The sequence below is a fragment of the Grus americana genome, unplaced genomic scaffold (genome assembly GCF_028858705.1).
Source record: "Grus americana isolate bGruAme1 unplaced genomic scaffold, bGruAme1.mat scaffold_361, whole genome shotgun sequence".
NCBI lineage: Eukaryota > Metazoa > Chordata > Aves > Gruiformes > Gruidae > Grus > Grus americana.
In genome coordinates, this window is record NW_026561637.1 from 233 (window position 1) to 24,914 (window position 24,682).

The 24,682-nt window shown below is 58.2% G+C and overlaps 3 protein-coding genes across 5 annotated transcripts; all 3 read left to right on the top strand.

The window, feature by feature from the left end:
* The first annotated feature begins 5,267 nt into the window (after nt 1-5,267).
* Nucleotides 5,268-18,261, top strand: LOC129200617 (C-type lectin domain family 2 member B-like). Of its 2 annotated transcripts, none has more exons than XM_054811927.1 (5): nt 5,268-5,542; nt 16,510-16,605; nt 16,807-16,979; nt 17,272-17,372; nt 17,537-18,261. In XM_054811927.1, the coding sequence occupies exons 1-5, from the start codon at nt 5,344-5,346 to the stop codon at nt 17,649-17,651; spliced, it is 684 nt and encodes a 227-aa protein (XP_054667902.1). In that variant the 5' UTR covers nt 5,268-5,343; the 3' UTR covers nt 17,652-18,261. The 2 variants fall into 2 exon arrangements, with proteins under 2 accessions (XP_054667902.1, XP_054667901.1); XM_054811926.1 differs by lacking the exons at nt 16,510-16,605; nt 16,807-16,979; nt 17,272-17,372; nt 17,537-18,261 and adding exons at nt 5,877-5,984; nt 6,186-6,358; nt 6,654-6,754; nt 6,918-7,648.
* On the top strand, nt 8,946-13,074 carry LOC129200618 (killer cell lectin-like receptor subfamily B member 1A). Of its 2 annotated transcripts, XM_054811928.1 has the most exons (5): nt 8,946-10,153; nt 11,325-11,420; nt 12,132-12,266; nt 12,451-12,605; nt 12,877-13,074. In XM_054811928.1, exons 1-5 carry the CDS (start codon nt 10,069-10,071, stop codon nt 12,994-12,996), a joined length of 591 nt encoding a protein of 196 aa, XP_054667903.1. In that variant the 5' UTR covers nt 8,946-10,068; the 3' UTR covers nt 12,997-13,074. The 2 variants fall into 2 exon arrangements, 1 of the variants encoding a protein (XP_054667903.1); XR_008575005.1 differs by lacking the exons at nt 8,946-10,153; nt 11,325-11,420 and adding an exon at nt 11,427-11,861 and having other exon boundaries at nt 12,451-13,074.
* A 1,558-nt stretch (nt 18,262-19,819) lies between the features above and the next one.
* LOC129200616 (killer cell lectin-like receptor subfamily B member 1A) lies at nt 19,820-23,833 on the top strand. Its single transcript, XM_054811925.1, has 6 exons — nt 19,820-20,768; nt 21,940-22,035; nt 22,747-22,881; nt 23,066-23,220; nt 23,492-23,607; nt 23,710-23,833. The coding sequence occupies exons 1-6, from the start codon at nt 20,684-20,686 to the stop codon at nt 23,831-23,833; spliced, it is 711 nt and encodes a 236-aa protein (XP_054667900.1). The 5' UTR covers nt 19,820-20,683.
* Nucleotides 23,834-24,682: the final 849 nt, after the last annotated feature.

Below are 24,682 nucleotides of genomic sequence, written 5' to 3' on the forward strand. Positions count from 1 at the left end.
CCTTTGCTGGGCAAGGTGAGCTCTGGCTTTGTCCGGAGCATCGTCCTGCCTCCTTCTCATGGACAAGAGCCGAGGAGAGATGGGCTTCGCCCAGCCTCAAGCTCTGCAGCGAGGAGTCTACCTCCAGGCTTCCTTGAGCAGGATGGGGCGGTCCGACCCTGCTCAGATGAAGTCTGCTTGGAGAGCTCGGTCCATCCAGGTTCAGCAGTTAATGTATAATGGCTTTATAACATCCAGGCAACTCCCGATTCTTGGGGAGCTTGGATGTCTGGGTAAAACCTCATCACGAGTAACTTTGCCCCAGTCCCAGTGGGATCAGTGTGAAACACAGGAGGGCGGCAGCGGTGAATCGCGGATGATCGAAGAAAGCTTTTGAACAACCAGCAGAACCACCACTGAGGGGTTTTGGGGGAGAAAATAGCCCAAATTGCACTGCAGATCTGGCTTGCCTGCTGTGTGAGTGGGGCAGTGGTTTTTCTCCTGACAACTCTTTCCCTCGCAGGATCGGGCTGTCCCCAGCGGTAGGTACCGAACTGCTCTCTGGGCCAGCTGTCTCGGAAACCTCCTCCTCGGAGTGGCGGTGTTAGCGATGGGACTTTGGCGTGAGTAGCTCTGTGTGCTGGCACGGGGACAGCCGAAGGACAGTCCAAAGCAGGGAGGGGGTCCCTGCACTGGGGGGTGCTTGTGTAGGCAGCAAATCTGCTTTTTTTATGATCTGCATTGGCTGCTGCACCTCAGTGCAAGGTGTGGGGAAGTGGGTTTTGGTCAGAATTTCTTAGCGCTGATAGGTGGAGAGACTTGGCTATTTTGGTAGTCAATGAGGGGAAACCACTGGAAACTTCTCAGCTGTGGTAGAGTTACAATTTGACACCCTGTGGCTGAGCTCAGGGTGATGCAGAGCTCTGCTGAAATTAGTCTTGTGCCTGGGGTGATGTTGCTGGTGGTATCTACGCCGCCCTGACCCACAGCACCCCCAGACCATGCCAAGCAGGTGGGAGGACTGATGGATCTTGGTGAGGAGATCTGATGGATCTTGTGCTGCAGGTGAATTTGAACTCTGGGGATGGATCTGCCAGGGTTTTGGCACAGGGGTATGGAGGAAGGAGCAGAGGGATCAGGCTCGAGCTTCCTGAGCACCGTGCCCTCCATGGGGCCAAGACATGGAAAACGCGGCTGATGCTTTCAGGATGTGGGAGCAATTTTGGGCGCAAGCTGCGAGCCGAGGCACGGTGGCTTTGTAGGGATCTGCTGTCCCTGTTGCAGGGTGGATCTGGGGCCCAGTCCCCTCCCCTGCTCCATCCTTCCCTTGCAGTTTCAGTTTTCACCAGCAGTTGGGGAACTCAGGAAGCCACAGAAACGTGAGCGGGAACGTAGGAGATGGCAACACCACCCTGGAGAAAGGCTGCTTGGAGCTGAGGAAAAGTCTCTGCTTGTCACAGTTGCAAGGTAACTGCCTGGCCGTCAGGTTTCCCAGCAACTTTGAGCACCCCCAGACTGGAGAACCAAGCGAAGTTGAGGGCGTCCCGTGTTCCTGGGGAGCAAACAGGACTTAAACACTTGTCCTTTTTGGATGGGCAGGGGACAAGGTGGCTTCTTGATGGCTGAACATGGCCCTGACTGTCTTTCAGAGGGTGAGGGGTGCAAGCTCTGCCCCACGGGCTGGATGCTGCACGGGAGCAAGTGTTACTGGGTTACCGACATGATCAAGTCGTGGAGCAAGAGCCAGGACGACTGCAGGAATCGGGGGGCGAGCTGGTGATGCCGGGGGACCAGGAAGAGCTGGTAAAGGGACGATGGCATCGGGGCCGTGGGACGGGTCCCAGGGCTGCACCCGAGGGGCCGGTGGCACCTGAAGAAGGGTTCAGGGCTCGCCCAGAAATCTGGGCTCAGCACCCAGCCCTGTGCCTGAGCATCCAGGGCGCCTTTGCCAGCGTCAGAGGGTGGGGGACATCGGTGGGGCTCGTTCCTGGGACGGGGGCTGTGCGGGGACGGGCTGGAGCGGGTTTGGGGATGGCACGCTGGCATCACCGCCTGCCCTCTGCCCCGCTCCAGGCTTTCCTAAACAAAATCCTGCAGAAACCCAAACGCTACTTCTGGATCGGCCTCTCCATCCCCTCCGCCGGGAAGGGCTGGACCTGGCTGAACGGCTCCCGCCTGGACCAGAGCCGGTGAGTGAGTGTTTTGGGGAGGGATGGGTGTTGGGGTGGGCACCTCCACCGTCACCCGAGGGACCCTGGTGCTGTGACGTGGGCTCCCTCCTGCACCCGCAGGTTCCCGTTGAGCCCCTGGGATGAAGGCAGAAGGTGCGGGGTGCTGAGGGGGGACAGGATCATCTCCGAAAAACTGCAGCTCGGGATTGCAGGGGATCTGCCAGAAAGAAGCCACCCAGCTCTGAGCCGGGGGGGCCACAAGCTGGTCTGTGGCCGGGAGAGACGCTCGGGGACGGGCCACGATCAGGCCCTCGGTGGGGGAATACGGGAGCTGTTGTGCAACGACCAGATTAATAATGCGCAAATTAATAATGACATTAGCTGGGCTCTGTTGTGTGGTGTTTTCAAGCAAGTTTGTTAACGGGGGAGGCTGGAAAGTGCATCCTTCTGTACCAGATAAACTTCCCGCCCTTGTGCCCGTCCCTTTCTGCCCACCAGCACTTACCCCTGGACCTGCCTCACCCTTCCAGGGCTCCAGGGCACACACCAGGCCCCCCTCCGACCCCCTGGGGAGGTGCCTTTGGGATTTCTACCCGTGCCAGCGTCCCCTTCAATCTTCCTCCTGGACCGTCCTCATCCTCAGGTTGTGCTTTCACCCCAGGCACAGCACAAGTAACCCAGGAGGTGGCCCGTACCCGAAGGGACTGACAGACGGCAGAGGAGAGGGATGCTTGTGGCAGCATTGCAAAGGCAGAGAGGAAGTGCAGCGGTGAGAGCGTTAGGGTTAAAAAGGAAAAAAAAGAGGGCAGGGGATTAAAAAAAGCAACCCCAAACTAAACCCCTAGCAAGCGAGCTCGCCACAAGGCAGTACTCGGTCCAGAATCCAAGGAGGGCAAACAGCCGGACCCTACTGAGCTGAGCGGAGGTGGGGACGGGGGACACGGGGACGGGTGCAAGTCTAAGCCACGGCTGCCACATGGTGGTGATGGCGGAAGAGCCAAGAGCCTTTCCCTACAGCGTAACCTCCAAAACCAGGGTTTCCCCAGCTCAGAGCAAGCGTGGAAGCTCGGTGGGACTGCCCCGTGGCATTGCGCCGCCTCCCGTCCTCGCTGCGTGAACACAGCTGTCTGAACTGGGACGCGTGAGGATGGATGGACTGGGAGCACTGGGAAGGGGCCATTTGCGGCAGCCCTGACGCCCGCCCTTCCGCGTCGCTGTGCCATCGCTGCCTTCGCAGGGGATGCGGTGAGGATTCTTCACCCACCATGAAGCACAAGCCGGGGTGAAAGCTTCACGGAAAGGGGGTGGGAGAGCGTCATGCGGTGGGAGGTTTGGGCTGGACCTGGGTGAAGTGAGTTTGGACTTGAGCTTAATTCTCGATTCCAGAGATCGCTGTGCTCAATCCAAGCGAGAGGGGAATTCTTGAGCGGGGAAACCGTACAATGACTTGCTGAAACTGTTAGTGCTGCTCGAGCTCATGCCTTTACCTGGCCTCATCTCCTAGTGTGGTGTATTACAGCATGGAAAAAACAAACGAGCTTTCCAGGTCGCTAACGATCACGCTAGCTGTAAAGATGGAGCAGAGAAACCGCTCTTGATGCTGATCATATCTAAGCAATGGCTTCATGACTCGCTCCTGCTGTACCCCAAAAGAATCCAACCTGGGGGCGTCTTGTAAACACCAGCGGGTACAAACGTGCAGTCCCTCGTTAACACGTACTAACTCACAGCAGGCGCTGCGGCGGGATTTTACTGCGGATGTCGGCCCGCAAAGCCAGCCGTGTGCCGGGCTGCGTGTCCAGCAGCGGGTCGAGGGGGGGATTCTGCCCCTCTGCTCCGCTCTGGGGAGACCCCCCCGCAGTGCCGCGTCCAGCTCGGGGGTCCCCAGGACAAGCTGCTCTCCCCCTGGAGCGGGTGCTGCTGCAGGAGCCCCAGAGCAGCTGGAAGCAGCCGTGGGCGTTGGGGACGAACCCGACCGGGACGGAGAGTGAACAAACCTCGCCGTGTCCCCGCTGAGAGGGGTCACGCGGCGGAAGTTTTCCTTAGCAAAGGAGCAGATCGAGACGCAGCCCTGCGCTTCGTATTGGCTGTCTCTCCCGCCACTCTCTCCTACCTGAGCGCTGATTGGTCGGAGCAGTGGGCGGAGCTGTTCTCGTTTCTCTCTGTGCCACTCGGTGTTTGGAGCTGGCTGAGGCGGCGGCGGCAGAGGTAGGGGAGAAAGAGAGAGCGAGAGAACGAGAGAGCGGGGAGCAGCCGTGGTGAGGGGAGCTTGGCGGGCTCTTCGTCCCCTCGGCGCTCCCCGTGTCCGCCATTTCCCAGAGCGGCTGTCTCTGGTCCCCTGCTGTCCCCTCAGGGCCGTGGGTCGGAAGGAGCCTGTTCCCCCGCAGCTGCGGCTGGGTTTCATTTCTCTCTAGGACAGGAGGGGCGCTGCGGAGCCTGGCCCGGCCCTGCCTGGCCCTGCGGCTGCCCAAGAGGCCCAGCCCGTACCCCCGTAGGGGTACCCAGAGTTGTACGGTGTTTGTGTCAACGCCCCCCGCCCAGTTCCCCCCAACCCCTTTTCTGTGGGAGTTGGTGGTTTCCTCCCCCCGAGGCCCTTTTGGGGAGCAGCTGCTCGTGGTTCTCCCGGCAGGGAGCTGGCCCCTTGTCATGAACAAAACCAGCAACAACGTCGGTGGTTTTTGAAAGGCTGCAGGCGCTGCCAGGGCAGGGGCTGCTTTGTACAACGTGCGCAAGCAGCTCTGGGGGGAACAGTCCCGTCCCCTTGTGCCAGCTGAGCCCGTTTTGCAGCTTTCTGTGCCAGCAGCTGGCAGTTTGCAGGCGTTGGCATTTGTGGTGGAGCGGGGGGGGGCTGAGGGGTGGGCAGGGGGGTGCCCCCAGCCAGCGAGTGCCTTGCGGCCGGTGTGGGCAGGGTGCTGGGCAGGGTGCTGGCTCTGCCGGGGACCGAGGGTCGGTCCCTGAGCTCGGTGATGCTGCGTGCTGGGGACAGGCTGCAGTGTCAGGGGGGAGCAGGGACAGGGCAGGACTGTGCTGGTGTTTCAAACCAAGTGCTGACAGCTGTCAGGCCACAGAATTAAGCGTCCCTGATCTGCTGCATCAGTGCCATGTGCTCTGCAACTTCCCAACAGGACAACAACAGCTGTGGTGGTAAAGCTGCATCCCAGCCTGCCTCGAAACAGCCTTTGCCACCGGTATTATGTCCTGGGAGCAAGACACTGCTTGTTGCGAGCAAGGTGATACCACATCTCGGTTTCCCTTGGGACAAAGGGAGGGGAACAGAATCTGCCCCAATGATGAGGATGTGGAGAACCCCCTGGGTCCCCAGGATGAAGGGGCATCCCCCCACCCAGAGGTGCCTGGGCATAGAGGCAAAAGGACACACAGAAGAGCTCTGGGTGAGTGCAGGGCCACCGCTGTGGGCTGTAGGGAGGGCACAATGTCTCGGTGGTGGTGTCACCCCAGGAGGCCTGGGGCTGGCAAGTGTGAGGCTTCTTCCAGCTGTCTGGGAAAGGCCTGGTCTTGTGCTCAGTTCCCATCGGGTGGTCTGTAGCAGCCCCCCCCACACACACACATCTCCATCTGTCTGGCAGCTCTCCTGCTGCAGGCTGTCCCCTGGGGTTCCCTCCTGCGTTCCCTGGGCAGCTCGTGTTGGGGACGGCAGGGATGCGAGGGCCGTGCCTGCTCTGGGACAGCGCCGTCCTCACTGCGAGTGGCTTTTTCCTCCTGCAGGCAGGTGCTGCGCTCTCCCTCCAGCGTATGGCCTGGTGGTGGCTGTGCTCGTGGCTGTGCTCGTGGCTGTGATCCTGGCTTTGGCCATTGCTCTTGCTGTACAGTCGGGTAAGGGAGGAGCGGCTGCCTCCGTCCTGCCCCTGGGCACAGAACCGTGTGCCTGCTCCCTCTCGTTCCCTGGCAGCAAATTGGGGATCCCTGTGGGGGGAGCCCGGGGCTGCCTCCTTCCCTGCCCCACGCAGCTGTGTCCCCTGCTCCCTGTGGAGGGGAATCCTCTGACCTTCTTCCCTTCTCCTCTTCCCTCCACAGCAGGCAGACGTGAAGGTCATCTAGCTCCGGTGCTGGGTTGTCCTGACAACTGGGTTGGGTACCGCGACGTCTGCTACTACCTCTCGACGGAGGAGGGGAGCTGGGTGTGGAGCCAGGAGCGGTGCTCCTCACACGGGGCCTCGCTGGCTGTGCTCCAGAGGGAGTGGGAAATGGTGAGTGGGGGGCTGTTGTGGCTGCAGGGTGGGGGTGTGAAGGAAGGGGGGTTCCTGGGTTGGGTGCAGACCCTGGGTGTGGAGCCCGGGGCTGGTGAGCTCGTTCAGAAGCGCTGGAGTCTGTTGGAGCAGCCGTTGGGAGGGAGCTGCTGCCATCCCAGGGGCAGTGGTGGTGGTGGTGGTGCAGGGCTGGGGCTGCCTGCCAGGCTGGCAGGGACCTGCGTGGGGCCGGGACAGTGAGTGGCGTGGGGCCAGCAGCAGCTCCTGAGTGTTGGCTTCTCTCTTTCCTACCCAGGAGTTTCTCTCGCGCCTCAAAGGCAAAGATGATTTCTGGCTTGGGCTGCGGAGACAGGGCGAACGCCTGGAGTGGGTGGATGGCAGCAGCTTCACCCAGACGTGAGTCCCGTGTGTAGACGGTCCTGCAGTGGGACGGGCAGGGGCCTGGTGGGACGTGTCTGCTGGGACTGTCCCTTGCAGGCAGCCCTTGTCCCCTCCCGGTGCCTGCAAGGGACAAACATTATCCCAGCGGTACCAGCGGTGTCATTGCTTCCTGTTGCAGGATCCTGGTGCGGGGCCAAGGAGCGTGTCTGTATTTGAATGACAATGCTTTAGTGAGTACAAGCTGCTCACAGCAACGGCCATATATGTGCAGCAAGCACTATGCTCAGAGGTGACAGAGAGAGGACCTTCTCCGTGCTGAGCACTCACAGCTTCACCTCGTCCGCCAGCGCAGGCAGGGACTGGCCAGGTGGGGAGGCAAGCACAGAGCCCCGACGTGAGCAGGGGTGTGCGAGGGCCGCTGAGGGAGGTTTCAGTCCAGGCAGCCCTTTTGGGGCTGGCACCTTTGGCCTGGGAGCAGGGGCTCGACGTTTACAGTTTGGAGGCTGGACACTGGTTGGCAGTGAGAGGGCGTAGGGATGTTCTTGCCTCAGCTGCTGGTTCGGGGTGCTCCTGGTCTCGGTAACAACTCGCTGCCAGGTCTCAGGGAGCTGAACCTGCAGGAAGAGGAGACATCGTGGAAGCTGACGTGTGCCTGGCTGGGCTGGGACCTCAAGCACGGAACAAGTGGTTTTTCTCCTTGTGTGACCACCCCAGAACTCTTTCTTCTCGTGCGATTCAGTCACACCCGCTTTTGTGCGGTAGGGACAGAGCTCGAGCAGCTGCTGCCAGAGGAGATGGGCGCAGAGCTCTGCGGAGTTCCCTGGCACAGAGCTGGGCGGCTCTGGTGTGTCAGCTGTGCTGTTACTCCTATTTTAGTACTCTGCTGTGCATTAAACCATTGTAAATTCCCAGGAGTGTCCCTTCTATTCCCGAAGGCACCTGTTGAAGGCAGCCCTGTCCCTTCCCCTCCTCGCCCCTGGGTGCAATTTCCATCCTGGCTTTTGGAGCAGCGCTGGCTCTGCCCGATGCCCAGGCGAGTCCTGGGGCTGCCCCCGGGCTGTGCTCTGCTGAAAGGCACCCTCCCTGCCCGTCCCACCTTGCTTTCCTGCCTACGGGGTCTCTCAGGGCCCCCCAAATCCTGCCCCCCTGGAGCAGGTGCTGCTGCAGGAGCCCCAGCAGCAGCTGGAAGCAGCTGTGGGCGTTGGGGACCCAGTTTGGGGTTCAGATGGCAGCGAGGATGGGTGAGGAGTGCTGTTTGTTGGGGCACTGCCACCTCGGGTTCCTTTGGCTCGCCCTTTCTGAGCTGGGGAACCCTGTTTGTGGAGGTTTCTGCCATGGGGACAGGCTCTTCTCTCCCTCCCCCTGGTTTCTTCCTAATTCCTTTCTTGTTTTTTTCTCCTTTACCTAACTTAGCTCTCGCACCGCTACGCTTCCTCTCCGCCTTTGCCTCTGTCAAGGATGACAGTGCAGCTAGAAGAGCCATAATCCCCCGCGTTAGAGCAGGCGCAGGCTGTGGTGAGTGAGGAGTGGGAAATGCAGGAGCACATCCCCATTTTTGAGGTGCCTTTTTTTTTTTCCCCCACTGGGGCAAGGTCACTCAGGCTTTTTGGCTGCAGCGCCTCTAGAATTACCTCGGTGGATGATGCGGCAGCCATCACAGGCTGCCCTTCTCATCGCCACATTTCCGTTTTCATGCTGTTAACCCCAGCCACCCCCTTTCTCATAAGGGACAGGGCAAAATTTACCTGATAGGGCCTCAGAGCTCTTCAAAGGAAGGAAAAAGGGCTCTGAGCAATGTTTGTTTGCAGCATGATGGGGGTGGCTGTGGAAATAGGGTCTGCACTGAGCTGCTTTGAGCATGGTGATGGCTGGTGTGGGCAGCTCTCACCTGGCTGCTTTTGCAGCAATGCTTGCACATTGGTTTAGCTCACATTTCCCCCACCTGACTCTATTTTTCTTTTTTTTTCCTCCCCACACACCACAGGGCTCCTGCCAGCATGGCCTGCAGTTCAACCTGCACTGGAGGCAGTGGGTTAAACTGGTCCCTTTAGAGCAGCCAGCATAGCTGAACATCCCCCTTCCCTGAGCTCCTTCCTGCTGCTGTTGCTGTCACAAAGAGGAACCCTGCTCAGCAGTGTGCTGGGGTGGCTGTTCCTAGCTGCAAAATTTAAAAAAAAAAAAAAAAAAAAAAACAAAAAACCAGGTTAACGAGGCTCACATTGCAAGTCTGGAGTGGTTTTGCTCTCTAGAGAAACCCCTTTCTCCTAGATGGGAATAAATACCTGATGTTTGGATGGGTCAGTAGGTCCAGAAGCATCTGCCTGCTCTTCTGGCAGGCTGGCTCTTGCCTCGCTGGGGTTGGAAGATCCTTTTCTGGGGTTTTTCAGCCCGCGTGCAGAAAGAGATGAGCAGGTCTGCCAAACCAACCACTAAATGTCACCCGGTGCCTTTGTAGCTCTGTTTTCTATAACTTTGGGGTTGTGTTTCCTTTCCCACCTTTCCTGCCCTCCAATTAGTTTAGTCGCATCCCGGTTTCCAAAGGGACAATCTGAGTGTCTCTTGGAAGTGACTTCTTGAAGAGAAGGAGTGAAGGAAGACCAAATAGATTTCTTGAGTTGTTTGGAACATTTTCCGTCCTTTCCCCTCAAAGGGCTCATTTCTAACCCTTTGTGTCCAAAGAGACTCCCAGGCTTTTTGGCACTTGCTTGCTCCACAGAGCAGAGAAACAGTGGTGTGCTCCAAACCTGGGCTGAAAAAACACTGGGCTTACAGAGAAATTGGTAACAGGGAGCAGGTGGCGATGCTGGAATAGGTTTGGGTGGGGAGTGGCAGTGACCAAGGCTGGAAAACACCTTCCAAGTGCCTGAAGGGAGGAGGTAAGGGTGGAAAGGACCTGGTTTTGTTTTATTTGCTAAGAATCACAACTCTGACGATCCTACTAGGAATATTCTGGGAGATCGCAGAGTTAAAAGTGTCTTGTTTGGGAGACTTTAGTACCTTAGAAGAATATGGCTCAGCTTTGAGTAGAAAAGGCTTCTTGCTACTATCAGATGTTTCTTCCCTTGATGTGAGCTCATTTTCCCTGGCTTAATTCAGCAGAAGCTACGTCAAGTTTCACTTTTGGGCTGGCCGGCACGTCGAACGCTCTATTTTGCAATCTTACTCTGCATGCCGAGCGTTCGGAGGCTCGCGCTTCTCCTCGCAGACCTCTCACTTGGACAGGAGCTTGCAAAGCTGAGCTGGAGGAGTGAAAAACCTCAGAGAAATCAGATTTACTGACTGCTGGGTTGCCACCGTTCGAGCGAGGTGGTCCTCTCACCTCTCCTGCTATGGCTGGGGAAATTATTTATGCTGACCTGGATGTTGGTCCCGCAAAACGCTGCAGGGAACAGCATTCACTTCCTCAGCCCGACAGTAAGTGCATCGTGGGTTTTGGGGAGTTGTTTTCCTTGTTTTTTGGGGCTGGGGTTGTGTTGGGAGACTCCCACCCTCCGGGTGGTGCAGGGAGGGGAAGGGGCCCGTGGCTGCGGTGCTGTGCTAAGGGATCTCCTCCGCTGGTTGGGATCCCTTTGGTACTTTTGTCTTGAAAGGGCTGGAGGGTTTCTTTGAACCAGGGTCACCGTTTCAGTGTGAGCCCGGGACCTGTGATGCTTAAGGGCAGCTGACATCTTTAGATAGCCTGATCCACATCTCCATACTCCTGGTCCATCTTTCCTGCGCTTGCTGTGGTGTTTCACATCTCGTTTCCTTCTTCCTCTGCCTTATTGTGGCATTTCATGCTCTTTTCCTGCTGACTCTAGTTTTGGTGTCTAGCTTATGGGAAAAAAAACCCAACAATCAAAAAACCACCATCAAAAGGTTCAATTCCTGTTCATCCCTCCTCTGGAAGGGACCTCTGCCTGGTGAGGACCTCTTCAGTCAACACGCTGCACCCTCTTTTTTGCAAGCATTCATGATTTCCACCAAGCACATCCCTTTTGATCTCAAAGAGCTGGGCAAAACCCAGCTCCTGCTGATACGAAGGTGGAACCAGATATTCTTCCTTAGCTGTTTTGTTCCTAGGTGGATAATGAACCTTAATCCCTTTGCTGGGCAAGGTGAGCTCTGGCTTTGTCCAGGAGCATCGTCCTGCCTCCTTCTCATGGAACAAGAGCCGAGGAGAGATGGGCTTCGCCCAGCCTCAAGCTCTGCAGCGAGGAGTCTACCTCCAGGCTTCCTTGAGCAGGATGGGGCTGTCCGACCCTGCTCAGATGAAGTCTGCTTGGAGAGCTCGGTCCATCCAGGTTCAGCAGTTAATGTATAATGGCTTTATAACATCCAGGCAACTCCCGATTCTTGGAGTCTTGGATGTCTGGGTAAAACCTCATCACGAGTAACTTTGCCCCAGTCCCAGTGGGATCAGTGTGAAACACAGGAGGGCGGCAGCGGTGAATCGCGGATGATCGAAGAAAGCTTTTGAACAACCAGCAGAACCACCACTGAGGGGTTTTGGGGAGAAAATAGCCCAAATCTGCACTGCAGATCTGGCTTGCCTGCTGTGTGAGTGGGGCAGTGGTTTTTCTCCTGACAACTCTTTCCCTCGCAGGATCGGGCTGTCCCCAGCGGTACCGAACTGCTCTCTGGGCCAGCTGTCTCGGAAACCTCCTCCTCGGAGTGGCGGTGTTAGCGATGGGACTTTGGCGTGAGTAGCTCTGTGTGCTGGCACGGGGACAGCCGAAGGACAGTCCAAAGCAGGGAGGGGGTCCCTGCACTGGGGGTGCTTGTGTAGGCAGCAAATCTGCTTTTTTATGATCTGCATTGGCTGCTGCACCTCAGTGCAAGGTGTGGGGAAGTGGGTTTTGGTCAGAATTTCTTAGCGCTGATAGGTGGAGGAGACTTGGCTATTTTGGTAGTCAATGAGGGGAAACCACTGGAAACTTCTCAGCTGTGGTAGAGTTACAATTTGACACCCTGTGGCTGAGCTCAGGGTGATGCAGAGCTCTGCTGAAATTAGTCTTGTGCCTGGGGTGATGTTGCTGGTGGTATCTCACGCCGCCCTGACCCACAGCACCCCCAGACCATGCCAAGCAGGTGGGAGACTGATGGATCTTGGTGAGGAGATCTGATGGATCTTGTGCTGCAGGTGAATTTGAACTCTGGGGATGGATCTGCCAGGGTTTTGGCACAGGGGTATGGAGGAAGGAGCAGAGGGATCAGGCTCGAGCTTCCCTGAGCACCGTGCCCTCCATGGGGCCAAGACATGGAAAACGCGGCTGATGCTTTCAGGATGTGGGAGCAATTTTGGGCGCAAGCTGCGAGCCGAGGCACGGTGGCTTTGTAGGGATCTGCTGTCCCTGTTGCAGGGTGGATCTGGGGCCCAGTCCCCCTCCCCTGCTCCATCCTTCCCTTGCAGTTTCAGTTTTCCACCAGCAGTTGGGGAACTCAGGAAGCCACAGAAACGTGAGCGGGAACGTAGGAGATGGCAACACCACCCTGGAGAAAGGCTGCTTGGAGCTGAGGAAAAGTCTCTGCTTGTCACAGTTGCAAGGTAACTGCCCTGGCCGTCAGGTTTCCCAGCAACTTTGAGCACCCCCAGACTGGAGAACCAAGCGAAGTTGAGGGCGTCCCCGTGTTCCTGGGGAGCAAACAGGACTTAAACACTTGTCCTTTTTGGATGGGCAGGGGACAAGGTGGCTTCTTGATGGCTGAACATGGCCCTGACTGTCTTTCAGAGGGTGAGGGGTGCAAGCTCTGCCCCACGGGCTGGATGCTGCACGGGAGCAAGTGTTACTGGGTTACCGACATGATCAAGTCGTGGAGCAAGAGCCAGGACGACTGCAGGAATCGGGGGGCCGAGCTGGTGATGCCGGGGGACCAGGAAGAGCTGGTAAAGGGACCGATGGCATCGGGGCCGTGGGACGGGTCCCAGGGCTGCACCCGAGGGGCCGGTGGCACCTGAAGAAGGGTTCAGGGCTCGCCCAGAAATCTGGGCTCAGCACCCAGCCCTGTGCCTGAGCATCCAGGGCGCCTTTGCCAGCGTCAGAGGGTGGGGGACATCGGTGGGGCTCGTTCCTGGGACGGGGGCTGTGCGGGGACGGGCTGGAGCGGGTTTGGGGATGGCACGCTGGCATCACCGCCTGCCCTCTGCCCCGCTCCAGGCTTTCCTAAACAAAATCCTGCAGAAACCCAAACGCTACTTCTGGATCGGCCTCTCCATCCCCTCCGCCGGGAAGGGCTGGACCTGGCTGAACGGCTCCCGCCTGGACCAGAGCCGGTGAGTGAGTGTTTTGGGGAGGGATGGGTGTTGGGGTGGGCACCTCCACCGTCACCCGAGGGACCCTGGTGCTGTGACGTGGGCTCCCTCCTGCACCCGCAGGTTCCCGTTGAGCCCCTGGGATGAAGGCAGAAGGTGCGGGGTGCTGAGGGGGGACAGGATCATCTCCGAAAACTGCAGCTCGGGATTGCAGGGGATCTGCCAGAAAGAAGCCACCCAGCTCTGAGCCGGGGGGGCCACAAGCTGGTCTGTGGCCGGGAGAGACGCTCGGGGACGGGCCACGATCAGGCCCTCGGTGGGGGAATACGGGAGCTGTTGTGCAACGACCAGATTAATAATGCGCAAATTAATAATGACATTAGCTGGGCTCTGTTGTGTGGTGTTTTCAAGCAAGTTTGTTAACGGGGGAGGCTGGAAAGTGCATCCTTCTGTACCAGATAAACTTCCCGCCCTTGTGCCCGTCCCTTTCTGCCCACCAGCACTTACCCCTGGACCTGCCTCACCCTTCCAGGGCTCCAGGGCACACACCAGGGCCCCCCTCCGACCCCCTGGGGAGGTGCCTTTGGGATTTCTACCCGTGCCAGCGTCCCCTTCAATCTTCCTCCTGGACCGTCCTCATCCTCAGGTTGTGCTTTCACCCCAGGCACAGCACAAGTAACCCAGGAGGTGGCCCGTACCCGGAAGGGACTGACAGACGGCAGAGGAGAGGGATGCTTGTGGCAGCATTGCAAAGGCAGAGAGGAAGTGCAGCGGTGAGAGCGTTAGGGTTAAAAAGGAAAAAAAGAGGGCAGGGGATTAAAAAAAGCAACCCCAAACTAAACCCCTAGCAAGCGAGCTCGCCACAAGGCAGTACTCGGTCCAGAATCCAAGGAGGGCAAACAGCCGGACCCTACTGAGCTGAGCGGAGGTGGGGACAGGGGACACGGGGACGGGTGCAAGTCTAAGCCACGGCTGCCACATGGTGGTGATGGCGGAAGAGCCAAGAGCCTTTCCCTACAGCGTAACCTCCAAAACCAGGGTTTCCCCAGCTCAGAGCAAGCGTGGAAGCTCGGTGGGACTGCCCCGTGGCATTGCGCCGCCTCCCGTCCTCGCTGCGTGAACACAGCTGTCTGAACTGGGACGCGTGAGGATGGATGGACTGGGAGCACTGGGAAGGGGCCATTTGCGGCAGCCCTGACGCCCGCCCTTCCGCGTCGCTGTGCCATCGCTGCCTTCGCAGGGGATGCGGTGAGGATTCTTCACCCACCATGAAGCACAAGCCGGGGTGAAAGCTTCACGGAAAGGGGGTGGGAGAGCGTCATGCGGTGGGAGGTTTGGGCTGGACCTGGGTGAAGTGAGTTTGGACTTGAGCTTAATTCTCGATTCCAGAGATCGCTGTGCTCAATCCAAGCGAGAGGGGAATTCTCGAGCGGGGAAACCGTACAATGACTTGCTGAAACTGTTAGTGCTGCTCGAGCTCATGCCTTTACCTGGCCTCATCTCCTAGTGTGGTGTATTACAGCATGGAAAAAACAAACGAGCTTTCCAGGTCGCTAACGATCACGCTAGCTGTAAAGATGGAGCAGAGAAACCGCTCTTGATGCTGATCATATCTAAGCAATGGCTTCATGACTCGCTCCTGCTGTACCCCAAAAGAATCCAACCTGGGGGCGTCTTGTAAACACCAGCGGGTATAAACGTGCAGTCCCCTCGTTAACACGTACTAACTCACAGCAGGCGCTGCGGCGGGATTTTACTGCGGATGTCGGCCCGCAAAGCCAGCCGTGTGCCGGGCTGCGTGTCCAGCAGCGGGTCGAGGGGGGGATTCTGCCCCTCTGCTCCGCTCTGGGGAGACCCCCCCGCAGTGCCGCGTCCAGCTCGGGGGTCCCCAGGACAAGCTGCTCTCCCCCTGGAGCGGGTGCTGCTGCAGGAGCCCCAGAGCAGCTGGAAGCAGCCGTGGGCGTTGGGGACGAACCCGACCGGGACGGAGAGTGAACAAACCTCGCCGTGTCCCCGCTGAGAGGGGTCACGCGGCGGAAGTTTTCCTTAGCAAAGGAGCAGATCGAGACGCAGCCCTGCGCTTCGTATTGGCTGTCTCTCCCGCCACTCTCTCCTACCTGAGCGCTGATTGGTCGGAGCAGTGGGCGGAGCTGTTCTCGTTTCTCTCTGTGCCACTCGGTGTTTGGAGCTGGCTGAGGCGGCGGCGGCAGAGGTAGGGGAGAAAGAGAGAGCGAGAGAACGAGAGAGCGGGGAGCAGCCGTGGTGAGGGGAGCTTGGCGGGCTCTTCGTCCCCTCGGCGCTCCCCGTGTCCGCCATTTCCCAGAGCGGCTGTCTCTGGTCCCCTGCTGTCCCCTCAGGGCCGTGGGTCGGAAGGAGCCTGTTCCCCCGCAGCTGCGGCTGGGTTTCATTTCTCTCTAGGACAGGAGGGGCGCTGCGGAGCCTGGCCCGGCCCTGCCTGGCCCTGCGGCTGCCCAAGAGGCCCAGCCCGTACCCCCGTAGGAAGCTGTACGGTGTTTGTGTGAACTTCCCCTTTTCTGTGGGAGTTGGTGGTTTCCTCCCCCCGAGGCCCTTTTGGGGAGCAGCTGCTCGTGGTTCTCCCGGCAGGGAGCTGGCCCCTTGTCATGAACAAAACCAGCAACAACGTCGGTGGTTTTTGAAAGGCTGCAGGCGCTGCCAGGGCAGGGGCTGCTTTGTACAACGTGCGCAAGCAGCTCTGGGGGGAACAGTCCCGTCCCCTTGTGCCAGCTGAGCCCGTTTTGCAGCTTTCTGTGCCAGCAGCTGGCAGTTTGCAGGCGTTGGCATTTGTGGTGGAGCGGGGGGGGGCTGAGGGGTGGGCAGGGGGGTGCCCCCAGCCAGCGAGTGCCTTGCGGCCGGTGTGGGCAGGGTGCTGGGCAGGGTGCTGGCTCTGCCGGGGACCGAGGGTCGGTCCCTGAGCTCGGTGATGCTGCGTGCTGGGGACAGGCTGCAGTGTCAGGGGGGAGCAGGGACAGGGCAGGACTGTGCTGGTGTTTCAAACCAAGTGCTGACAGCTGTCAGGCCACAGAATTAAACGTCCCTGATCTGCTGCATCAGTGCCATGTGCTCTGCAACCTCCCAACAGGACAACAACAGCTGTGGTGGTAAAGCTGCATCCCAGGCTGGCATGGTACCCCCACCCAGAGGTGCCTGGGCATAGAGGCGAAAGGACACACAGAAGAGCTCTGGGTGAGTGCAGGGCCACCGCTGTGGGCTGTAGGGAGGGCACAATGTCTCGGTGGTGGTGTCACCCCAGGAGGCCTGGGGCTGGCAAGTGTGAGGCTTCTTCCAGCTGTCTGGGAAAGGCCTGGTCTTGTGCTCAGTTCCCATCGGGTGGTCTGTAGCAGCCCCCCCCCCCCCCCCACATCTCCATCTGTCTGGCAGCTCTCCTGCTGCAGGCTGTCCCCTGGGGTTCCCTCCTGCGTTCCCTGGGCAGCTCGTGTTGGGGACGGCAGGGATGCGAGGGCCGTGCCTGCTCTGGGACAGCGCCGTCCTCACTGCGAGTGGCTTTTTCCTCCTGCAGGCAGGTGCTGCGCTCTCCCTCCAGCGTATGGCCTGGTGGTGGCTGTGCTCGTGGCTGTGATCCTGGCTTTGGCCATTGCTCTTGCTGTACAGTCGGGTAAGGGAGGAGCGGCTGCCTCCGTCCTGCCCCTGGGCACAGAACCGTGTGCCTGCTCCCTCTCGTTCCCTGGCAGCAAATTGGGGATCCCTGTGGGGGGAGCCCGGGGCTGCCTCCTTCCCTGCCCCACGCAGCTGTGTCCCCTGCTCCCTGTGGAGGGGAATCCTCTGACCTTCTTCCCTTCTCCTCTTCCCTCCACAGCAGGCAGACGTGAAGGTCATCTAGCTCCGGTGCTGGGTTGTCCTGACAACTGGGTTGGGTACCGCAACGTCTGCTACTACCTCTCGACGGAGGAGGGGAGCTGGGTGTGGAGCCAGGAGCGGTGCTCCTTGCGTGGGGCCTCGCTGGCTGTGCTCCAGAGGGAGTGGGAAATGGTGAGTGGGGGGCTGTTGTGGCTGCAGGGTGGGGGTGTGAAGGAAGGGGGGTTCCTGGGTTGGGTGCAGACCCTGGGTGTGGAGCCCGGGGCTGGTGAGCTCGTTCAGAAGCGCTGGAGTCTGTTGGAGCAGCCGTTGGGAGGGAGCTGCTGCCATCCCAGGGGCAGTGGTGGTGGTGGTGTGGGGCTGGGGCTGCCTGCCAGGCTGGCAGGGACCTGCGTGGGGCCGGGACAGTGAGTGGCGTGGGGCCAGCAGCAGCTCCTGAGTGTTGGCTTCTCTCTTTCCTACCCAGGAGTTTCTCTCGCGCCTCAAAGGCAAAGATGATTTCTGGCTTGGGCTGCGGAGACAGGGCGAACGCCTGGAGTGGGTGGATGGCAGCAGCTTCACCCAGACGTGAGTCCCGTGTGGAGACGGTCCTGCAGTGGGACGGGCAGGGGCCTGGTGGGACGTGTCTGCTGGGACTGTCCCTTGCAGGCAGCCCTTGTCCCCTCCCGGTGCCTGCAAGGGACAAACATTATCCCGATGGGTACCAGCGGTGTCATTGCTTCCTGTTGCAGGATCCTGGTGCGGGGCCAAGGAGCGTGTCTGTATTTGAATGACAATGCTTTAGTGAGTACAAGCTGCTCACAGCAACGGCCATATATGTGCAGCAAGCACTATGCTCAGAGGTGACAGAGAGACCTTCATGCTGAGCACTCACAGCTTCACCTCGTCCGCCAGCGCAGGCAGGGACTGGCCAGGTGGGGAGGCAAGCACAGAGCCCCGACGTGAGCAGGGGTGTGCGAGGGCCGCTGAGGGAGGTTTCAGTCCAGGCAGCCCTTTTGGGGCTGGCACCTTTGGCCTGGGAGCAGGGGCTCGACGTTTACAGTTTGGAGGCTGGACACTGGTTGGCAGTGAGAGGGCGTAGGGATGTTCTTGCCTCAGCTGCTGGTTCGGGGTGCTCCTGGTCTCGGTAACAACTCGCTGCCAGGTCTCAGGGAGCTGAACCTGCAGGAAGAGGAGACATCGTGGAAGCTGACGTGTGCCTGGCTGGGCTGGGACCTCAAGCACGGAACAAGTGGTTTTTCTCCTTGTGTGACCACCCCAGAACTCTTTCTTCTCGTGCGATTCAGTCACACCCGCTTTTGTGCGGTAGGGACAGAGCTCGAGCAGCTGCTGCCAGAGGAGATGGGCGCAGAGCTCTGCGGAGTTCCCTGGCACAGAGCTGGGCGGCTCTGGTGTGTCAGCTGTGCTGTTACTCCTATTTTAGTACTCTGCTGTGCATTAAACCATTGTAAATTCCCAGGAGTGTCCCTTCTATTCCCGAAGGCACCTGTTGAAGGCAGCCCTGTCCCTTCCCCTCCTCGCCCCTGGGTGCAATTTCCATCCTGGCTTTTGGAGCAGCGCTGGCTCTGCCCGATGCCCAGGCGAGTCCTGGGGCTGCCCCCGGGCTGTGCTCTGCTGAAAGGCACCCTCCCTGCCCGTCCCACCTTGCTTTCCTGCCTACGGGGTCTCTCAGGGCCCCCAAATCCTGCCCCCCCTGGAGCAGGTGCTGCTGCAGGAGCCCCAGCAGCAGCTGGAAGCAGCTGTGGGCGTTGGGGACCCAGTTTGGGGTTCAGATGGCAGCGAGGATGGGTGAGGAGTGCTGTTTGTTGGGGCACTGCCACCTCGGGTTCCTTTGGCTCGCCCTTTCTGAGCTGGGGAACCCTGTTTGTGGAGGTTTCTGCCATGGGGACAGGCTCTTCTCTCCCTCCCCCTGGTTTCTTCCTAATTCCTTTCTTGTTTTTTTCTCCTTTACCTAACTTAGCTCTCGCACCGCTACGCTTCCTCTCCGCCTTTGCCTCTGTCAAGGATGACAGTGCAGCTAGAAGAGCCATAATCCCCCGCGTTAGAGCAGGCGCAGGCTGTGGTGAGTGAGGAGTGGGAAATGCAGGAGCACATCCCCATTTTTGAGGTGCCTTTTTTTTTTTCCCCCCACTGGGGCAAGGTCACTCAGGCTTTTTGGCTGCAGCGCCTCTAGAATTACCTCGGTGGATGATGCGGCAGCCATCACAGGCTGCCCTTCTCATCGCCACATTTCCGTTTTCATGCTGTTAACCCCAGCCACCCCCTTTCTCATAAGGGACAGGGCAAAATTTACCTGATAGGGCCTCAGAGCTCTTCAAAGGAAGGAAAAAGGGCTCTGAGCAATGTTTGTTTGCAGCATGATGGGGGTGGCTGTGGAAATAGGGTCTGCACTGAGCTGCTTTGAGCATGGTGATGGCTGGTGTGGGCAGCTCTCACCTGGCTGCTTTTGCAGCAATGCTTGCACATTGGTTTAGCTCACATTTCCCCCACCTGACTCTATTTTTCTTTTTTTTTCCTCCCCCCACACACCACAGGGCTCCTGCCAGCATGGCCTGCAGTTCAACCTGCACTGGAGGCAGTGGGTTAAACTGGTCCCTTTAGAGCAGCCAGCATAGCTGAACATCCCCCTTCCCTGAGCTCCTTCCTGCTGCTGTTGCTGTCACAAAGAGGAACCCTGCTCAGCAGTGTGCTGGGGTGGCTGTTCCTAGCTGCAAAATTTAAAAAAAAAAAAAAAAAAAAAACAAAAAACCAGGTTAACGAGGCTCACATTGCAAGTCTGGAGTGGTTTTGCTCTCTAGAGAAACCCCTTTCTCCTAGATGGGAATAAATACCTGATGTTTGGATGGGTCAGTAGGTCCAGAAGCATCTGCCTGCTCTTCTGGCAGGCTGGCTCTTGCCTCGCTGGGGTTGGAAGATCCTTTTCTGGGGTTTTTCAGCCCGCGTGCAGAAAGAGATGAGCAGGTCTGCCAAACCAACCACTAAATGTCACCCGGTGCCTTTTTAGCTCTGTTTTCTATAACTTTGGGGTTGTGTTTCCTTTCCCACCTTTCCTGCCCTCCAATTAGTTTAGTCGCATCCCGGTTTCCAAAGGGACAATCTGAGTGTCTCTTGGAAGTGACTTCTTGAAGAGAAGGAGTGAAGGAAGACCAAATAGATTTCTTGAGTTGTTTGGAACATTTTCCGTCCTTTCCCCTCAAAGGGCTCATTTCTAACCCTTTGTGTCCAAAGAGACTCCCAGGCTTTTTGGCACTTGCTTGCTCCACAGAGCAGAGAAACAGTGGTGTGCTCCAAACCTGGGCTGAAAAAACACTGGGCTTACAGAGAAATTGGTAACAGGGAGCAGGTGGCGATGCTGGAATAGGTTTGGGTGGGGAGTGGCAGTGACCAAGGCTGGAAAACACCTTCCAAGTGCCTGAAGGGAGGAGGTAAGGGTGGAAAGGACCTGGTTTTGTTTTATTTGCTAAGAATCACAACTCTGACGATCCTACTAGGAATATTCTGGGAGATCGCAGAGTTAAAAGTGTCTTGTTTGGGAGACTTTAGTACCTTAGAAGAATATGGCTCAGCTTTGAGTAGAAAAGGCTTCTTGCTACTATCAGATGTTTCTTCCCTTGATGTGAGCTCATTTTCCCTGGCTTAATTCAGCAGAAGCTACGTCAAGTTTCACTTTTGGGCTGGCCGGCACGTCGAACGCTCTATTTTGCAATCTTACTCTGCATGCCGAGCGTTCGGAGGCTCGCGCTTCTCCTCGCAGACCTCTCACTTGGACAGGAGCTTGCAAAGCTGAGCTGGAGGAGTGAAAAACCTCAGAGAAATCAGATTTACTGACTGCTGGGTTGCCACCGTTCGAGCGAGGTGGTCCTCTCACCTCTCCTGCTATGGCTGGGGAAATTATTTATGCTGACCTGGATGTTGGTCCCGCAAAACGCTGCAGGGAACAGCATTCACTTCCTCAGCCCGACAGTAAGTGCATCGTGGGTTTTGGGGAGTTGTTTTCCTTGTTTTTTGGGGCTGGGGTTGTGTTGGGAGACTCCCACCCTCCGGGTGGTGCAGGGAGGGGAAGGGGCCCGTGGCTGCGGTGCTGTGCTAAGGGATCTCCTCCGCTGGTTGGGATCCCTTTGGTACTTTTGTCTTGAAAGGGCTGGAGGGTTTCTTTGAACCAGGGTCACCGTTTCAGTGTGAGCCCGGGACCTGTGATGCTTAAGGGCAGCTGACATCTTTAGATAGCCTGATCCACATCTCCATACTCCTGGTCCATCTTTCCTGCGCTTGCTGTGGTGTTTCACATCTCGTTTCCTTCTTCCTCTGCCTTATTGTGGCATTTCATGCTCTTTTCCTGCTGACTCTAGTTTTGGTGTCTAGCTTATGGGAAAAAAAACCCAACAATCAAAAAACCACCATCAAAAGGTTCAATTCCTGTTCATCCCTCCTCTGGAAGGGACCTCTGCCTGGTGAGGACCTCTTCAGTCAACACGCTGCACCCTCTTTTTTGCAAGCATTCATGATTTCCACCAAGCACATCCCTTTTGATCTCAAAGAGCTGGGCAAAACCCAGCTCCTGCTGATACGAAGGTGGAACCAGATATTCTTCCTTAGCTGTTTTGTTCCTAGGTGGATAATGAACCTTAATCCCTTTGCTGGGCAAGGTGAGCTCTGGCTTTGTCCAGGAGCATCGTCCTGCCTCCTTCTCATGGAACAAGAGCCGAGGAGAGATGGGCTTCGCCCAGCCTCAAGCTCTGCAGCGAGGAGTCTACCTCCAGGCTTCCTTGAGCAGGATGGGGCTGTCCGACCCTGCTCAGATGAAGTCTGCTTGGAGAGCTCGGTCCATCCAGGTTCAGCAGTTAATGTATAATGGCTTTATAACATCCAGGCAACTCCCGATTCTTGGAGTCTTGGATGTCTGGGTAAAACCTCATCACGAGTAACTTTGCCCCAGTCCCAGTGGGATCAGTGTGAAACACAGGAGGGCGGCAGCGGTGAATCGCGGATGATCGAAGAAAGCTTTTGAACAACCAGCAGAACCACCACTGAGGGGTTTTGGGGAGAAAATAGCCCAAATCTGCACTGCAGATCTGGCTTGCCTGCTGTGTGAGTGGGGCAGTGGTTTTTCTCCTGACAACTCTTTCCCTCGCAGGATCGGGCTGTCCCCAGCGGTACCGAACTGCTCTCTGGGCCAGCTGTCTCGGAAACCTCCTCCTCGGAGTGGCGGTGTTAGCGATGGGACTTTGGCGTGAGTAGCTCTGTGTGCTGGCACGGGGACAGCCGAAGGACAGTCCAAAGCAGGGAGGGGGTCCCTGCACTGGGGGTGCTTGTGTAGGCAGCAAATCTGCTTTTTTATGATCTGCATTGGCTGCTGCACCTCAGTGCAAGGTGTGGGGAAGTGGGTTTTGGTCAGAATTTCTTAGCGCTGATAGGTGGAGGAGACTTGGCTATTTTGGTAGTCAATGAGGGGAAACCACTGGAAACTTCTCAGCTGTGGTAGAGTTACAATTTGACACCCTGTGGCTGAGCTCAGGGTGATGCAGAGCTCTGCTGAAATTAGTCTTGTGCCTGGGGTGATGTTGCTGGTGGTATCTCACGCCGCCCTGACCCACAGCACCCCCAGACCATGCCAAGCAGGTGGGAGACTGATGGATCTTGGTGAGGAGATCTGATGGATCTTGTGCTGCAGGTGAATTTGAACTCTGGGGATGGATCTGCCAGGGTTTTGGCACAGGGGTATGGAGGAAGGAGCAGAGGGATCAGGCTCGAGCTTCCCTGAGCACCGTGCCCTCCATGGGGCCAAGACATGGAAAACGCGGCTGATGCTTTCAGGATGTGGGAGCAATTTTGGGCGCAAGCTGCGAGCCGAGGCACGGTGGCTTTGTAGGGATCTGCTGTCCCTGTTGCAGGGTGGATCTGGGGCCCAGTCCCCCTCCCCTGCTCCATCCTTCCCTTGCAGTTTCAGTTTTCCACCAGCAGTTGGGGAACTCAGGAAGCCACAGAAACGTGAGCGGGAACGTAGGAGATGGCAACACCACCCTGGAGAAAGGCTGCTTGGAGCTGAGGAAAAGTCTCTGCTTGTCACAGTTGCAAGGTAACTGCCCTGGCCGTCAGGTTTCCCAGCAACTTTGAGCACCCCCAGACTGGAGAACCAAGCGAAGTTGAGGGCGTCCCCGTGTTCCTGGGGAGCAAACAGGACTTAAACACTTGTCCTTTTTGGATGGGCAGGGGACAAGGTGGCTTCTTGATGGCTGAACATGGCCCTGACTGTCTTTCAGAGGGTGAGGGGTGCAAGCTCTGCCCCACGGGCTGGATGCTGCACGGGAGCAAGTGTTACTGGGTTACCGACATGATCAAGTCGTGGAGCAAGAGCCAGGACGACTGCAGGAATCGGGGGGCCGAGCTGGTGATGCCGGGGGACCAGGAAGAGCTGGTAAAGGGACCGATGGCATCGGGGCCGTGGGACGGGTCCCAGGGCTGCACCCGAGGGGCCGGTGGCACCTGAAGAAGGGTTCAGGGCTCGCCCAGAAATCTGGGCTCAGCACCCAGCCCTGTGCCTGAGCATCCAGGGCGCCTTTGCCAGCGTCAGAGGGTGGGGGACATCGGTGGGGCTCGTTCCTGGGACGGGGGCTGTGCGGGGACGGGCTGGAGCGGGTTTGGGGATGGCACGCTGGCATCACCGCCTGCCCTCTGCCCCGCTCCAGGCTTTCCTAAACAAAATCCTGCAGAAACCCAAACGCTACTTCTGGATCGGCCTCTCCATCCCCTCCGCCGGGAAGGGCTGGACCTGGCTGAACGGCTCCCGCCTGGACCAGAGCCGGTGAGTGAGTGTTTTGGGGAGGGATGGGTGTTGGGGTGGGCACCTCCACCGTCACCCGAGGGACCCTGGTGCTGTGACGTGGGCTCCCTCCTGCACCCGCAGGTTCCCGTTGAGCCCCTGGGATGAAGGCAGAAGGTGCGGGGTGCTGAGGGGGGACAGGATCATCTCCGAAAACTGCAGCTCGGGATTGCAGGGGATCTGCCAGAAAGAAGCCACCCAGCTCTGAGCCGGGGGGGCCACAAGCTGGTCTGTGGCCGGGAGAGACGCTCGGGGACGGGCCACGATCAGGCCCTCGGTGGGGGAATACGGGAGCTGTTGTGCAACGACCAGATTAATAATGCGCAAATTAATAATGACATTAGCTGGGCTCTGTTGTGTGGTGTTTTCAAGCAAGTTTGTTAACGGGGGAGGCTGGAAAGTGCATCCTTCTGTACCAGATAAACTTCCCGCCCTTGTGCCCGTCCCTTTCTGCCCACCAGCACTTACCCCTGGACCTGCCTCACCCTTCCAGGGCTCCAGGGCACACACCAGGGCCCCCCTCCGACCCCCTGGGGAGGTGCCTTTGGGATTTCTACCCGTGCCAGCGTCCCCTTCAATCTTCCTCCTGGACCGTCCTCATCCTCAGGTTGTGCTTTCACCCCAGGCACAGCACAAGTAACCCAGGAGGTGGCCCGTACCCGGAAGGGACTGACAGACGGCAGAGGAGAGGGATGCTTGTGGCAGCATTGCAAAGGCAGAGAGGAAGTGCAGCGGTGAGAGCGTTAGGGTTAAAAAGGAAAAAAAGAGGGCAGGGGATTAAAAAAAGCAACCCCAAACTAAACCCCTAGCAAGCGAGCTCGCCACAAGGCAGTACTCGGTCCAGAATCCAAGGAGGGCAAACAGCCGGACCCTACTGAGCTGAGCGGAGGTGGGGACAGGGGACACGGGGACGGGTGCAAGTCTAAGCCACGGCTGCCACATGGTGGTGATGGCGGAAGAGCCGAGAGCCTTTCCCTACAGCGTAACCTCCAAAACCAGGGTTTCCCCAGCTCAGAGCAAGCGTGGAAGCTCGGTGGGACTGCCCCGTGGCATTGCG